At 46.1% G+C, this 15,606-nt stretch overlaps 1 protein-coding gene across 5 annotated transcripts in view; it reads right to left on the reverse strand.

Moving 5' to 3' along the window:
• Stpg1 (sperm tail PG-rich repeat containing 1) overlaps positions 1-15,606 on the reverse strand; it is a 40,590-nt gene that overhangs the window by 18,852 nt on the left and 6,132 nt on the right. For all 5 annotated transcript variants that reach the window (XM_040756366.1, XM_021232686.2, XM_013120243.3 and 2 more), the window contains exons 2-4: positions 11,499-11,633; positions 9,661-9,779; positions 3,151-3,252 (exon numbers count right to left, since the gene is read on the reverse strand). In XM_040756366.1, the coding sequence (XP_040612300.1) occupies positions 3,151-3,252; positions 9,661-9,779; positions 11,499-11,586 (309 nt within the window). In that variant the 5' untranslated portion in view covers positions 11,587-11,633. The remainder of the gene's footprint in view (positions 1-3,150; positions 3,253-9,660; positions 9,780-11,498; positions 11,634-15,606) is intronic.

Here is a 15,606-nt window from a genome sequence, read left to right on the forward strand (position 1 = left end):
CTGCCAGGCCTGCGGTCTCCAACCGGGACCCACACTGGCCCTTGACAATTTCTCCCCAACACATGCTAACTCCTCCAGAACCACCCCGACACTGTGCAGCCCAGAAAGACCACCCAAGTCCCCACCCACTGCCTCATTTAGCTTCCTGGTCAAAGTTGTAGAAGATTCTAGAACAAAAACTTGGAGTGCCTTGATGAGGTGCTTTATATCATTTAAACTCCTCAAAGGGTTGGGTGTTGCCCTGACAACCATCAGGAAGTGTGTAGAATTTAGAGGTCCATGAACATTTTTGGCAGCCTCACCCTAATCACATTCCTCTGGGTCCTTGTGATCTTCCTCTGAGGTAGGAGACTTTAATTCCTCGAATCTCAGGACCCAGAGGTGGAGAAAAGGCCCTCTGTCCCTCAGCTAGTTTGGACAGAAACTAGAGACCATGTGGGGTCTGCAATTAGGTATTACAAACCATTTGAGACCTCCTTCCCAAGAATAAAGCAATGCAAGTATTTTAAAATATAAAGCTGGGGCTGAGAGATGGCTCAGACATTCTAGCACTTTCCAGAGGAGCTGGATTCCATTTCTAGCACCCACATCAAGCAACTAAGACCTGCCTATAACTCAAGTTCCTGGAGACCTGACACCCTCTGCTGACCTGTGCAGGCCTCTGCACTCGTGTACACACACACACACACACACACACACACACACACACACTTCAAAACTAACCTCTGTTTTGTTTTGTTTGTTTTTTGAGACAGGTTTCTCTGTGTAGCCCTGACTGTCCTGGAACTCAATCTATAGACCAGGCTGGCCTCGAACTCATAGCCCCACCTATCTCTGCCTTTCAAGTGCTTGGATTAAATGTGTGTGCCACCACTGCCCAGCTTCTTTAAAACAAGAAATATAGGGGGCAGGAGAGATGGCTCAGAAGTTCAGAGTACTACCTGCTCTTCCAAAAGTCCTGAGTTCAATTCCCAGCAACCCCATGGTGCCTCACAACCATCTGAAATGAGATCTGGTGCCCTCTTCTGTCCAGCAAGCATATATGCAGGCAGAACACTGTATACATAATAAATCTTTTGTTTGTTTGTTTGTTTTTTGTTTTGTTTTTCAAGACAGGGTTTCTCTGTGGCTTTGGAGACTGTCCTGGAACTAGCTCTTGTAGACCAGGCTGGTCTCGAACTCACAGAGATTTGCCTGCCTTTGCCTCACAAGTACTAGGATTAAAGGCGTGTGCCATCACTGCCCGGCTTGTATACATAATAAATCTTTTTTAAAAAAGAATTCCATTTTTAAAAAGACAAACAAGAAATATAAAGCTGAAGTCTCACACCAGAAGGAGGTAGCCCCACATCTCCTTTCTTCTGGGTCTTTTTTTTTTTTTTTTTTAAGAAATAAGCGGTCTGGTTGGATTCTACACTTCAGACCTTCCCATGCCTTCTTTCTGGATGGACAGCCAAATCATTTGAAAGTCACACTGGTGAAGCCTAGCAGGGCCTTCACTGTGTCTCAATCCAGCCCCTTGTTTTACCTAGGAGGAGCGTTAGTGCGCTGCTTGGCAAAGGCGGTCCCGAGAGTACCCGGACGCTTTGGGCAGTCTGAAGGGTGACTCAGGTGATGACGGTGCTAGCTCATGGCCTGTTCTGCAATTTCAGAGTCTTTCTCACTGCAGTTTGCCCAGAGCCTGCAGGGAGTCTCTGACGCAACTGGGACACTGGAGGGTGACGTGCTTGAGGTCACATCCAGGCGCCACAGCTGAGTCAGGATGAAGTCTTCCCTTGGCCCGTGCTGCAGCATGTGGTGTGGCGCTTCACGGACAGTAGCTTTGGGGTCTTTTTCCTGACTGGGAGCTAAAGGTCCGGCTAGCCCATGGCTTTGCTGAGGGCTCAGAGACTGTGAGCCTACACTCCAAAGTCAGTCTGCTCCTGAATATTCCACTTGGCCAGCTCGACTCCCAACAAGAGGTGGCTGCGTTCCGTGGGCCTTAAATGTTTCCTTTATGTGAGAGTAATAGGCAAATTAGCCCCGTTGTGAGGCATCATATATGTCCATGCAAGAGACTGTCACCACCTTCACACTGGCAAGCAGGTACAGGTACTGTCCCACGGATGGTGGATTCTGGCTCTGCTTTCTCTTCGCTGTCCCACCGCAGGCGGCCTTGCTCTGGCTTGACTCACTCTCCCTTGCTGGATTCCCTTAAGGCTGAGGCCATAGCTTAGCGGTACAGCCATGGGTGCCATTCTGAGCACACACACATCAAAACAAAACAGAAGAAAGCTGTCTTCCCCCAACTTCACCCACATCTGCTCAGTCTCACTGGTCCTTCCTTTACGTGTCTGACTGCAAGAACCCTCAACAAAGATGAAGTCCCGTGTGTACCATGAAGATTCCTGTACTTCAGGTCCAGCCTCTCCTCTCTCTCTCTCTCTCTCTCTCTCTCTCTCTCTCTCTCTCTCTCTCTCTCTCTCTCTCTCTCTGTGTGTGTGTGTGTGTGTGTGTGTGTGTGTGCGCGCATGCGTTTTTAGTATCAGAGGTCTTCTCTCTCCTCCCACATGAGTCCCAGCAATCCATTTCAGGTCATCCGCTTTGGCAGGAGCACCTCCTATCCTAACCCTAACCCTAACCCTAACCCTAACCCTAACCCTAACCCTAACCCTGACTCTAACCCTAACCCTAACCCTAACCCTAACCCTAACCCTAACCCTAACCCTAACCCTAACCCTAACCCTGACTCTAACCCTAACCCTAACCCTAACCCTAACCCTAACCCTAACCCTGACTCTAACCCTAACCCTAACCCTAACCCAGTGCCATCAAACTGTCCTCTAGTTTCTTTTTTTGGTCCTTCCAATTTCCCAGTGATTTGAACAACCTAGTTATATGAAGCAGGACACAGCAGTTTCCCTGGCATACCTAAAAGCCTCAGGAAAACACTGCCTCTTGTACATACGACAACCAAGTTCTAGCTTTCTCCCTATCTGGTCCACATGCACCTGTGGAGATAAATGGCCTAATGACACAGGCTCAGATTTATCTCTGTGAATTCACAAGAACTGGCTGCTGTCAGTTGGAGAGAAAGGACCAGCAGGCCCCTGTGTCATTAGGCAATGGACAGAGGGAATCACTGAGCATTTAACACCCAAGGGTTCTCACCTCAGAGGGGAAAGTGCAGGTCCCTCTCTTGGAAAGAGAGACACTGTTGAACACTGGAGACTGGTGGGTGACATTGTAGGAACCAGGGCCCGGGATGTCATCCTGAAAAGGACAAGAATGCAGTGTCACTGGGCACGGCAGCTTCAACACGCTTTTCCGCCAGCTTCCATCCATTAACACTAAGCCTTCCTCTAATCCTACAGGACAGGCTCCGTCATTTTCAGGGGTGACAGCCTCACCCCACCATTTCTCTGGCTTGCCCAGTTGCTATCTCAGTTACCAATGGGAGGGGCAGGAATCCTAATCCAGGTCAGGTCTCCCAAAGCCCTTGCTCTTTCCACTAAGTCCCCTTCCTGAGTTCTAAAGAAGCATTGTTTGGGGGAGGTTTTGTTTTTCATGTCATTGGGGAAATACGCCAGTGTGCATGTCAGCCTCCAAGGACTGGGTCAGCCAAGCCCAAGGCAAAGGGAGGGTGACTGATTTCACGGTAACCACACCCACCTGACTCAGCTTCCTCCTGAGGCCTCTGAGAAGGGAAATTGGGGAGTGTTTCTGTTTATAAAGCAAAATGAAACAAAAACAACCTTCATTCCAAATGAGGCCCTCTTGAACTTGGAGACAGAATAAGGTGAGACCATGGGCCCCGAGGGCAACTTGAGACTGGGGTGCCAGGGAGCAGGCAGCAGAAGCTGTGTTCAGAGTTAGCTCTGCTGCTGCAAGCTACCTGAGCTTCCAGAAGCTTCCAACTTGTTTCTGGTGTTGGTTACTAAGGGACACCAGGGTTGACAAAAGCTGGAGGAGCAAGTGGCATGAAATGAAGTAATGCTTCCTTGTTGGGGCAGCTTCCTGGTCCTGCCCGGTGCTGGGAGCTTCTTAAAGCTCATCCTCATTTTCGCCATCACCCAGTGAGGAAGGGATTACTGTCCCCATTTCACAAATGGGTACATGCAGATGAATGTGTTCCAAATCCAAATGCTGAGCACATCGTGTGTGTCCTTGGAAGTATGTCACCAAAGCCACCCAAGGAAACAGAACCTGGGCCTGTGGGGCCATAGCCAGGAAGCAGTGAACCCCAGATTTGAGCACATGGGCCCAGATTCCAGCTTTTGTTAGCTCCACTCAGACAGAGATACATCCTAACTCTTCTGTCCCTGCTGCCTTACCTAGGCAGACAGCTTGAGGCACCACTTGTGCCTTCCAGAACTTTCCAGTCTGGAGAGTGGGGACAGAGTGATTGAAGTGATTGTAAAGAATAGAGGCTGGCTTTTGAAGCCCATTCCCTATAGTGGGATACCTTGCTGAGCATTGATACAGGGGGAAGGGGCTTGGTCCTGCCTCAACTTGGTATGCCAGACTTTGTTGATTCCCCAAGGAAAGCCTTACCCACTCTGAGGAGTGGATGGGGAACGGGGGAGAAGAGGAGGAGGAGCTGGGGTTGGCGTATAAAATGAAAAATAAAAATTTTTAAATAAAAAAAAGAATAGAGGCATAGGTACTGTGAGCAGACTCTTGGGGCTGAGTGTGTGTGTGTGTGTGTGTGTGTGTGTGCTCGTGAGGCAAGCAGAGGAAGAAGAGCAGACACAGCCTTGCAGGCCGAGTCAGAAGCAGGACACTGCAGGTCCAGGAGGGAAGGACCACAGAGGGGAAGTCAGTTCCGGTGCTGATTGCCCACTGTGCGCAGCAGCACACTGAGACCTCACTAAGTCTTCACTGGGAAACTGAGAAGATGGGGTCAAAAGAGAGATGACCTAACCCTGCCCAACCAGCAGAAGTCAGAGTCAGAATTTGAGCCCAGACAATCTGATGAGAGCATCCTAACCACAGACACCTACTACCTCTCAGATGAAACTGTATGGGATCAAAGAAAAGTCTTCCCCCAGGGTTGTGAATTGGATAGTCTGTCCTCCGAGCTGGTCAGCTACATGATCTTGGGTAACTTTTGCCTCACCGGGCCTCCAGGTGCTGGCATCCTATTGAGATTCCAGGGTCTCTGTCACTAGGGAAAGCTGCAGTAGGAATCATTGGGTGATACGTGACTAATCATAATAATAGTGATGTAAGTGTCCTGCCTGCATGTGTATATGTGCCTGGTGCCTGTGGAGGCCAGAAGAGGGCATTGGATACTCCAGTGCTGGAGTTAGAGACAGTTGAGTTGCCATTTGGGTACTGGGAATCAAACCCAGGTCCTCTGGAAGAGCAGCCAGTGTTCTGTCTGCTAAGCCAGCTCTCCAGCCTCTGCTATGTGATTCTTACAGGTACGAACAGTGGGCAGGGAAGATATATCTCTAGCTTGTAGTCCATCTGCACACGCCCACTGCTCTGACTCAACCCACCCAGTCAAATTAGAATGGCAACAGCAATAGCTGTTTTTGCTTAAGTATAGCCCGTGAGGCATTTGGGACATACTTATGCTAAAATAGTTACCTATCTGCAATTCTAATTCATCCAAACATCTGTGCTTTCCTTGGCTGAATCTGACAACTCTACTGGACATCCAGCAGCTGGGTCAGACTGTAACATGGCTGGAGTCCCAGGCAAACGGGAATAGGGCTGACTCTGTTTAGCCTCTGGGGACAAATTTGCTCTTGAAGAGGGTCTAAAGAAAATCTCTTGGGAGAAGCATGCTGGAGCTGGCCTGTGAAGGGAACCATTAAAACCCCACAGTGGTCACTGAAATGGGTCACCAGAGGCATGTTGACACTGGAGAAATTACCAAGGCTACGAGGGAGGGAAGAGCTGGATTATATAACACTCAGAAGGACTCCACAGGTGCAGAGAACCCAGCCACAGAGGGTCGTTGTGAGGCTGCTGGACACACTCTCAGGGTGGGCAGTATAAAACCAGGTGTGAACTCAACCACCCCTTGGTCTCTTAGATGAGACACTTCCAAATAACCAGAATAGAAGTAATTGCCCACCAGTCACCTCTGAGCCGAGACCACCTTGTGAATGGGACTGAGCAAGCAATGTTTGGTAGATGTGTTCCCTCCTCTCACCCAACACACAGCTTGGGTGACACCTGGAGAACACTTTGGACTGAGAGTCTCCGCAGGTACCTGACGTTGGGATGGGCCTGAAGAGGTCATAAGGCCAGCATTCAGCTCCTAGGCCACAGTATCTCCCCAGCTTGCACCTTCCATTTGACATCATCAATTCTGAGTTAATTTGTAAACATAACCTTGCAGTGTTTCATTGCAATTTAAACTCTGGCCCCTGTTTGGGAGGTTAGATCTCCCATCAGACCCTGTGCAGAAGTACCAAGTTAGTTAGCTAGCTCTATGCCAAGCTGGACTCAACTCACTGTACAACCAAGGATGACCCTGCACTGCTGGGACTAGAGTGGCAGGCATGGGCAAGCACACTCAATTTCATCATGATTTTATGAGCCACCGTGGCAGTGATGGGGATGGGGATGGAGATTGAACGCAGGTCTTCTCCCAGGGCAACAAATACTCTAAAGCACTGAGCCATCTCTCCAGTCCCTTCATCAGGCAACCTAAATGACGCCACTCAGAAGACACAGTGTCCCTGTCCTAGCAGTCTGTGGTCAAATGGAAGGCAGCAGGTTTGGTATCGTGCAATTGTCACGCCCAGGAAAAGGAGTCTAGTGTAACATTCTAATTTTTAAGAGGAGGAAACAGAAGCAGAGACAGTAGGTGGGGAACTTACAGTTCCATAGCTTGGGAAACTGGGTGAGATGGAGCAGAAGTTGGGAGACAAAGGGGAAGAAAATGTCCAGTGGGATGCTGGACAGGGCTCTGTCACCTAGAGGCATGTCTCCTCTGGAACCTTAAGTTAGCAGCACACTTGTAAATAATTACAAATTTTATTCCTAGCAATCCAAATTGCCAATTTAAGCACAAGTCTGTGCAGGACCCTCACACTCCCAGTGATGAGATTCCTTTACTTAAAGAAAAAAAGTGTGTCCCAGTGATGAGATTCCTTTACTTAAAAAAAAAAGTGTGTGTGCAAGGGGTGTGCATGTGCCACGGCGTAGAGTTCAGAGGATAACCCAAGGGAGTCAGTTCCACACGGATCCCAGAGATTGAACTCTGATCACTAAGTTTTCCAGGAGATACCTTGGCCCCCTGAGCCGTCTCACTAGTATCCCAGGGGTGGGATCCTTACAAGGAATATTAACTGGCCCTGAGGGGCGGCGGCGGCGGCGGCGGCGGCGGCACGGGTGAGTGCCTGCCTCTGAGCACACCACAGTAAAGCTGGGCTAAGTGGGTCACAGCTCCAAGGCTGTGATGACCGGGTGTGGCCTCAGCACAGGGCGTGTGCACCTGCTGTCTTAAGAAGGGCGGCGAGGCAGGGGAGGTTTCGAATCTGTTGTTACTGGTATTGTCTCACTAAATTACTGGGTGATGCCGCGCAAGCGCATTACTTCTCCACGCTCATTTCCCCCGGGGGAAAACGAGCAGAGCACGGAAGGAGTGGATTCTCTGTGTTTAGGACATGGGGAATTATATAACTCCTCAGTAATTACACAACCTTTCCAAGGTTCAGATGAAGGCTTTCCCATCAAATGGATGCAACCACATTGGAGAATTTGTGACCAAACTTCTGAATGGTTTCTGCCTTTATCAAAGCAGCCTGCCGTTCTGGCTGGTAGCCACGAGGGCTCCCTGGGCAGGAGACATGAAAGGATTTCACATGGTACTTTGAGCTCCTGGATCACAGTCCCCAGAGGGGATGTCCCCATGTGGATGGAGCCTCGGCAAGGGGCATTTGTTGCCCTCCCTCCCTGGAGAGCTGTCTGTTTTGCCAAAGCTGTTTCAGAAGCACGCTGACTTTCATCAACCAAATTTACAGCCTGGAAGGCCACCAGGGCAGGTGTGGTCCAGTGTGGAAAGAGCGAGAGGCTTTGGGGTGAGCTGCGCCTGGGTTGAGGTCTAATTCTTTCAACGTTGATTCAGCAAATATTTATTTAGAGCCTCTTACTGTGGCAAACCCTAGGCTGTGTGGGTGGGTCACTTAACCTCCCTAAGCCTCGGTTTCCTCTTATGTTCAGTGAGGACACCAAACCCTTCCTTTTAGCATTGTTCTGGGGAGCAGTGATACAATCTAAAAATGCTTTAACACATAGTAGGGATTGGTCAGTGACAGCTACTATTCTTTTTATTGGCAACTGAGCTTTGAACACCCCGGACACGGACAACTAACACGCTGTCGTTAAAGTGATCAATGAGAACACACACAGCAAGTGGGGAGGAGACTGACAGCTAAGATACAGAGAAACTAGAGAAAAGGAAACAAGAAAAGTGCCTGAGCAAACATTTATCACGCGGAGGAAAGCTATGAGTGATTCTAAAATATGCGTATGCTGTGTTACTTATTGCGGGCTTCTTAGAGTCCTGAGGTAATGGAAGGTTAAAAGAACTTAATCCACTCTCCAGTTCCTCATTCCAGCTCACAAAGAAAGAGTTGGGCTTGGGGTGAGGGCCCTGCGAGGGGTGGGGGCTCAGTGGCATACCTCACCTGTGTTCAGAACCCTCCCGCCCTCCTGCCCTCCCGCCCCTTCTCTGCCATCTAGGGAAGGTGGGAGGACGGCAGGCACCCGCAGAATGCAGCAGCAGGTAACTGGGACGGCCACTTCTCCACTGGGGACCTACTTAAAAGAAGGACAGGTGTGAGGTGGTTAAGACGCTGCCTGAGAGCCTGTGAGATGCTACAGCCCCCTGCTGGTGAGAAAGGAGAAGGCCAGACCCCATGAATAAGTTAAACAAAGGCTGGCTGGGAAACAACCAGAACTTCCCAGACTTGGAGATGCAGGGAAGCGGGATACAGAGAGAGCATGGTATAGCATTATTTTTAATTGCATTTATTTATTTACCTGTGTGTGTGCACATATCATGGCATACACGTGGAGATCAGAGGACAATTTAAAAAGTATTAGCTGCTCTCCACCATGGGGGGTTCCAGAGCTTCAGAGCTCAGGCTGTCTTATCAGCTCCCGTAGTAATAATAAGACATTGTTTAAGGAAATTAATTTTATTTGTATTGTTGTTTAAGGACATTTTTAATGGGGGAGCTCAACTAAAAATTCGTTAGAAACTTTTACCCATGTGAGATTATGTAATTCCCTCTGATAGATCAGAGTGGGGTGGTTTTTATCTTCTACTACATATACATAGGACTTAGAAGATCTTGTGGTTTTATTATTTTCAAATTAAAAATAATTTTGACTACACGGTGTGGTTGCATATGCCTTCAATTCACTTACACAGGTGGCCAAAGAAGGAGAAACCTGAGTTCAAAGCCAGCCTGGGCTATGTAGCAAGACCCCTGGTTGTTTTCCAAAGATATAGTATATGCAAAGTCCTGGGGTGAATCCCCAACACAACAAATAAGTAGACTGATCGATTGATTGATCAATCAATCAATTAATTTCAGTCTGTTTTTTACCATACTGACATCCTCCTTGGAGGATGGTACAGCTCTTCAGGTGATACTGCCCCTGCTGTTCAGAGAGAAACACAACAGCTGAAATCCAAGCAAAGAATTTTACCTTTTTGTGATAGAATCTCCTGGCTTGGCTGTTAAATCCCTTTTTCTCTGATTCTGAGATTATTGACGTTCTGTATCTACAAGGAATGGAGGCTTGAGTTGGGTATGCAGCGGTAAAACCTAAACAACAAAGATGAGACAGCCATCAGCGCACAATAATGGTGTTTGCTCAGTGCAACTGTTAGAAAATGCTGTAAGGAGTCATCCTAGGCTCCGTTGGTAGAGTATTTCCCTAGCATGTACAAAAGACCACATAACACCAGGTGTGGTGGCACACACCTGTACTTGCAACACTCAAGAACTGGAGGCTGGAGGATTAGAGTTCAAGGTCAGCCTGGAATATATGAGACATTGTCTCAAAAAAATAACCAAACAAAAAAAGAACTCAATATAATCAGTCCTTACTAAGGGCCACAAGCGGGGGTTCTGCTCGCCTTTCTGACACCAACTTGTCCTTTTTCTATTTCTTCCTCTTGGGTTCCGGTCAGAACAAAAGTGATTATTTAGACTTCCTTACTCTCTCTCTACAGCATGTACAGGCACATGCAAAGGCTCTCTCTCTCTCTCTCTCTCTCTCTCTCTCTCTCTCTCTCTCTCTCTCTCTCTCTCTCTCTCTCTCTCTCTCTCTCTCTCTCTCTCTCTCTCTCTCTCTCTCTCTCTCTCTCTCTCTCTCTCTCTCTCTCTCTCTCTCTCTCTCTCTCTCTCTCTCTCTCTCTCTCTCTCTCTCTCTCTCTCTCTCTCTCTCTCTCACCACCTGACGACATGCAGCTGAACTCCATGGCCAGCGTGGCATCTTCTCCTACTCTTCTCTGTTCTCCTCCTGGAAACTGCTGAGATTTACACCTTGTTTGCTTGTCTGCTCTGGGGTTTTTCTTTTAGGCTCCAATAAAATTGTCCTCTTTGAATTAAAAACAAAAGTTCAATAAAGAGTCAGAGAATGGCTCAGTGGGCAAGGGCTCTTATTGCCAAGCCTGACAGCCTGAGTTCAGTCCCCAAGAACCCTGTGGTGGAAGGAGAGAACTCCCAAAAATTGTTCTGTCACCTTGACATGTTCTTTATGGCGTGCCCATATAAAATAAATAAATGTAATTTTTAAGACTAAAATAGGGACTGAAAAGATGGTGCCAAGGTTAAGAGTATTTGCTGCTCTCCCAGAGGACCCAGGTTCAATTCCCAGCACCCATATGGCAGCTCACAACCATCTGTAACTAAAGTTCCAAGGGATCCAACACCCTCTTCTGGCATCTTCAAACACTGCATGAACATGGTATAAAGAACCAAACATAATATAAATGTTTTAAAATTAAAATATCCAATACAAAATAATGAACAGATGGGACAGAAAGCAAATCATAAACCAAAAGATTTACACTTAAACGTTCCTAACCACATTAAACATTAAGTGATCTACACATTCCAGTTAAAAGATAGGAATTGTCAGACAGGACGAGAAAGAAAGATCCAACTACATGCTGCCTACAAGAAACACATTTCAACTATAATCCTAGAAAAAAGTAAAAAGAATGAGGACTTGCAATAAGAATTGTCAGAAATAAAGCAAGCAAGACCTGTTACACATTTAAAATATAAGAACATGACTCTTGTTGGACACATGGAGATAGCTTGTTATCTTTTTGTTGTTGAAGGGACAGCCATCTTCCCATTCATCCTCTCTTATAGTTTCTTCCCATCTACACTGTAGGGTCAGCAGGGTCAAAGGCAATTCATTTGATACACTCTTGAAGGATGCCCTTGTGGATAACACCCAGCATCTACTAATCCTTCCAACTGTGCTCTTATGCATGAGAGTGGACATGCTGAGATTTAAATCCACTAGACCTTTCTGTATTTTGTCGACATGCTTGTTAGTTTTGCCAAGGTCTTCATCTTTCAGGGCGTTGTCCGCGTTAGCAAAGCTCTGGGGCATGTTCCGTCTGTTTGAGGAAAACCTCAGCCATGCATTCTTCTAAACACCTGAAATAAGATAAAGCATTTACAGGAGCCTTTCACACCATGGTCAGCTCTGTGCTAGTGGTGTGTTAGGTTGAGAGATCTTGTGGGGCAGAAACTCATCCACCAAATGCTGTGTCACCCCAGATTCCAAGCACACGGTACTGACAGAATTTAGGAGGCCACACAAGTTCACCCTCACTCCGGCATACACCCACTGAGGCTTTAGATATTATTTTCATTATCAACCTAGCTTGGCCGAGATATAGTTTACATGCAATAAAATTCTTCAGTGGTAAAGGTATGAGTCTAAGTTCTGACAATGTGGGAGGTTGTGTTCTAAACCACCACAATTAAGAAGACTTTAATGTTATCCAAAGTCCGCAAAGGTCCTGTGTGCTTCTGGCATCATTCCCCTCTGGATCTGGCATCTGCCAATTCCTGAGCTTCCTGTCACAACAGCTACCTTTCCACAATGCCACACAAATACTACCATCAGCAGATCAGCTGCTATGAACACAGTCCTCCTAGGGCTGGTGAGGCAGCCCAGTGGTTAGAGCATTGCTGCTCTTGCAGAGGACCCAGGTTCACTTACCAAAACCCACAACCACCTGGAACTCCAGCTTCAGGGAATCAGATGCCTGTGGCAGAGTATTATTTAATGGGTGTTACTTTTGTTTATGATGCAAAGATGTGTTTGATTAGATTAAAATTCACCTGCAGCCAGGATGCTGGGTCAGCAACCAGCTGACAGGAAGTTGTAGAAGTGGAGAAGGGTTTATAAGGAGGGCCAAGAAAAAGCATGAGGACTTCTTGGGAGACTCGAAGGGGTGAGCTGGGTGAGCTGCTTGCTATCCAGCATCCCTGGGAAGCAGGATTCTACCTCAACCTTTGGACCTTGGGTTCTTTAGTGGGACAGAGATTTAAATAAGTTCCCTTAGTAGCTTTAAGAGAGTTGGTGCTGGTAGCGGTAGAGTTGCAGTTTCTGACTAGAATAGCCATAGCTTAAAAGGCAGCAACAATTAAAAAAGAAAAACCAAAGTTGCTGTTTTCTGGTCTAAAGTCTTATATATGTAGCTTATCTTTTATCATAACTAAGGAAAATTATAACTATAACTATCTGTCTTCAACTCCATCAAAGACCACAGAAGGATAATATATAAATACTAGAATTGACGGAGACATCTTGCTTCCTGGACAGTTCCTCTGTAACACTGGGGCACCCATCTTCAGCCCATAGGCCACAGTGTGTCTGGCAGACTTCTCTGTGAAGCAGGAAATGTTAAACTGTCCGTCTGCATTGGCAGTTTGTCAATCATTTTTCTGTGTCCTGTAGACTGTCTGGCAGACTCTTCCATGAAGCAGGAACCCTTTAGGACTGTCCCATCAAGTTTAGCAGTCATTTTTCTGTGAGTCCTGCATGCCCAGTCTACCAAACAATAAAGGCAAGAGCAGTTTCTTGCCCAAATGACTAATCTTACCATGTTGAAAGCAAACTCCATAACGAGTTTCTTCAATGCCCATCTTCCTCTCAGACGTAATTGGTATCAGTAGCAGTGTGTATCACTATCATGAAAAACCCTAAACCATTTAAATGCCATATATTCTTTAGGTCTTTGAAAGGTTTGAAGAATATCTATCCATCTCAAATACATCTCTGTATATCTAGAAAACATAACTAACTAAACTATAAGTTCTGACTATTATAGGTGACTATATATAATCTGTACTTAATTATGTATTACATTTTAAAAGATCAATGTAAACCCAGTATTTAAACAAGAGGACCTTAAATTTGTATCAATAAATGAAAATCTGTACCAATATAAAGTATTCATTTCTATATCAGGTTGGTTTTTTGAGATAGGGTCTCTCTGAGTAGCCCTGGCTGTCCTAGAACTCACTCAGTAGACAAGGCTGGCCTTGACTCAATTTGCCTGTCTCTGACTCCCAAATACTGGGATTAAAGGTGAGTGCACCACACTGGGCTAGAATTTCTGTAGTTAGTGCTACTTGGTGGTGATGTAGACATCCACATCTATGCACATGCCTATTAGATAGTAGTTTTCTTCTACTTTTAAATTTTTGTCTTTGGCTTTTGCTTCACAAAATGAATTTAAAAGTTTATTTCTTCTTTTTTTCACATTACAAAGGACAACGTGACAGAGTCCATTCTCTCTTTGCCCATACAGTTCCCTGGGATTGAACTCAGGCCACCAGACTTGACAGGAAGCACTTTTACCTGCCATCTTGCCCACCCTATTTCTCTTTTTATTTCCTGGTATTGGCATTATTTCTTCCTCAAATGTTTGCTCAGACTGATATTATTTCTTCTTTCCATTCCCAAATAGAGTCAATGCCGGATGTTTCCTTGAGAGAAGGTTGTCAATAACTAAGTTCTTTTTGCTTAACATACACAGGGCTTTTCCTGCTGCCTGTTTGTTTTGCATTTTGTTTGTTGTTTATTTATTTTGGCTTTGTGAGACAGGATTTTTCTGTGTAGTCAGTTCTGTAGACTAGGCTGATCTCGAACTCAGAGATCCGAGTGCTAGGATAAAAGGCGTGAGACACCACCTCCTGGCCAGTCTGTTTCTTCTTGAGGGAGCTTTGGTAATAAGCACCTTACAAAGAAACTCTTCCATTTTCTCTTCAGCATGAAGTTGTTGGTCATGGTCTTTGATTGTCCCTGTTCCTTTTGAGACAGGGTCTCTCACTCTGTTGCTTGGCTGTGTAGACCAGCCTGCCTGTGCCCAAGTGCTGCGTTTAAAGGTGTGCACTCCTACACCTGGCCGGACTGTCCTTTTAATATCTGTGGAAATGCCCCTCCTTTATTGCTCACAGAAGTGATTTACATTTTATAGACTTTTGTTGGCAGGCATGACCAACCATCCTTTCAAGAGCAAACAGCTTTTCCATGACCTTTCTTTCTTTGGGTTTCACATACCCTTTTTTAACTCTTAGAAGAAAACCTGGGCCAGTAAACTCAGACCTCTCCTGCCATTTAGTAAAATAACAATATTTACTATTTTAAATATATCCATAGGTGCAGTCTTAATGGCATCTCATATATTTTAATGTGTTACATTTTTATTTTCCTTTTCAGGTTTTGTTGTTGTTGTTTTCAAGACAGGGTTTCTCTGAGCAACAACCCTAGCTGTCCTGGATCTAGTTCCTAGACCAGGCTGGCCTCAAACTCCCAAGTGTAGGAATTAAAGGCAGGCACCATCACCACCCAGCAAATGTGTAGCCTAGGCTGGCCTTGAACTCATAATCCTTCTGCCTCTGCCTCCTTCAGCAAATCCTACAGGTGTGTGCCACTATGACAGACCAGTTTGTTTTAGAAATGTAGCTGTCTGCTTCTTAATTTCCAAGCAGTTGGAGACTTCCCAGATGCCTTCCTGTCGATTCCTCTCTTTTCCTGTATTGCTGGACAGTATTTTGCACAAGTGCCAACCCTGATCAAACTGCTCAGCACTGGTGTTCAAGTTTTTTATGCGCTGATTTCTCGTGTATTCAGTCAGGACCGAGGGATGTCCCTGTGCCACATCATGGTCAATTCAACTCACCTGTATTCTGTGTGTGTGGAAGCACATTAATGGCTACCTGCACACATATGATCTATATGGACATGCCTCTCTTTATCCCTGGCAATATCCTGTTCTCCATTTCTTACTAACATAGCCCCTTCAGCTGTTACTGTTGATTAATATCTATACCTTTACTGTTGATTAATATCTATACCTTTACTGTTGATTAATATCTATACCTTTTCCCAGCCTTTTGTTTTGAACCAACTGTGCCTTCATTTTGAAAAGTGGTTCCTTTTCTCTTTTTCACTGGAGATTTACAGGACTTTACACTGGGCTATAACCCCAGCCCTAAACGTGTCTTCCTATTGTTTTGGTGCTGAATCAGGACTTTGAGTATGCCGGATACACGCTTTGCCTCTGAGCTACATCCTCATCTCCTGACCTCCATGGCCACAGAGAAGAAGCAC

Source organism: Mesocricetus auratus, unplaced genomic scaffold (assembly GCF_017639785.1).
Source record: "Mesocricetus auratus isolate SY011 unplaced genomic scaffold, BCM_Maur_2.0 Super-Scaffold_100014, whole genome shotgun sequence".
Classification (NCBI taxonomy): domain Eukaryota; kingdom Metazoa; phylum Chordata; class Mammalia; order Rodentia; family Cricetidae; genus Mesocricetus; species Mesocricetus auratus.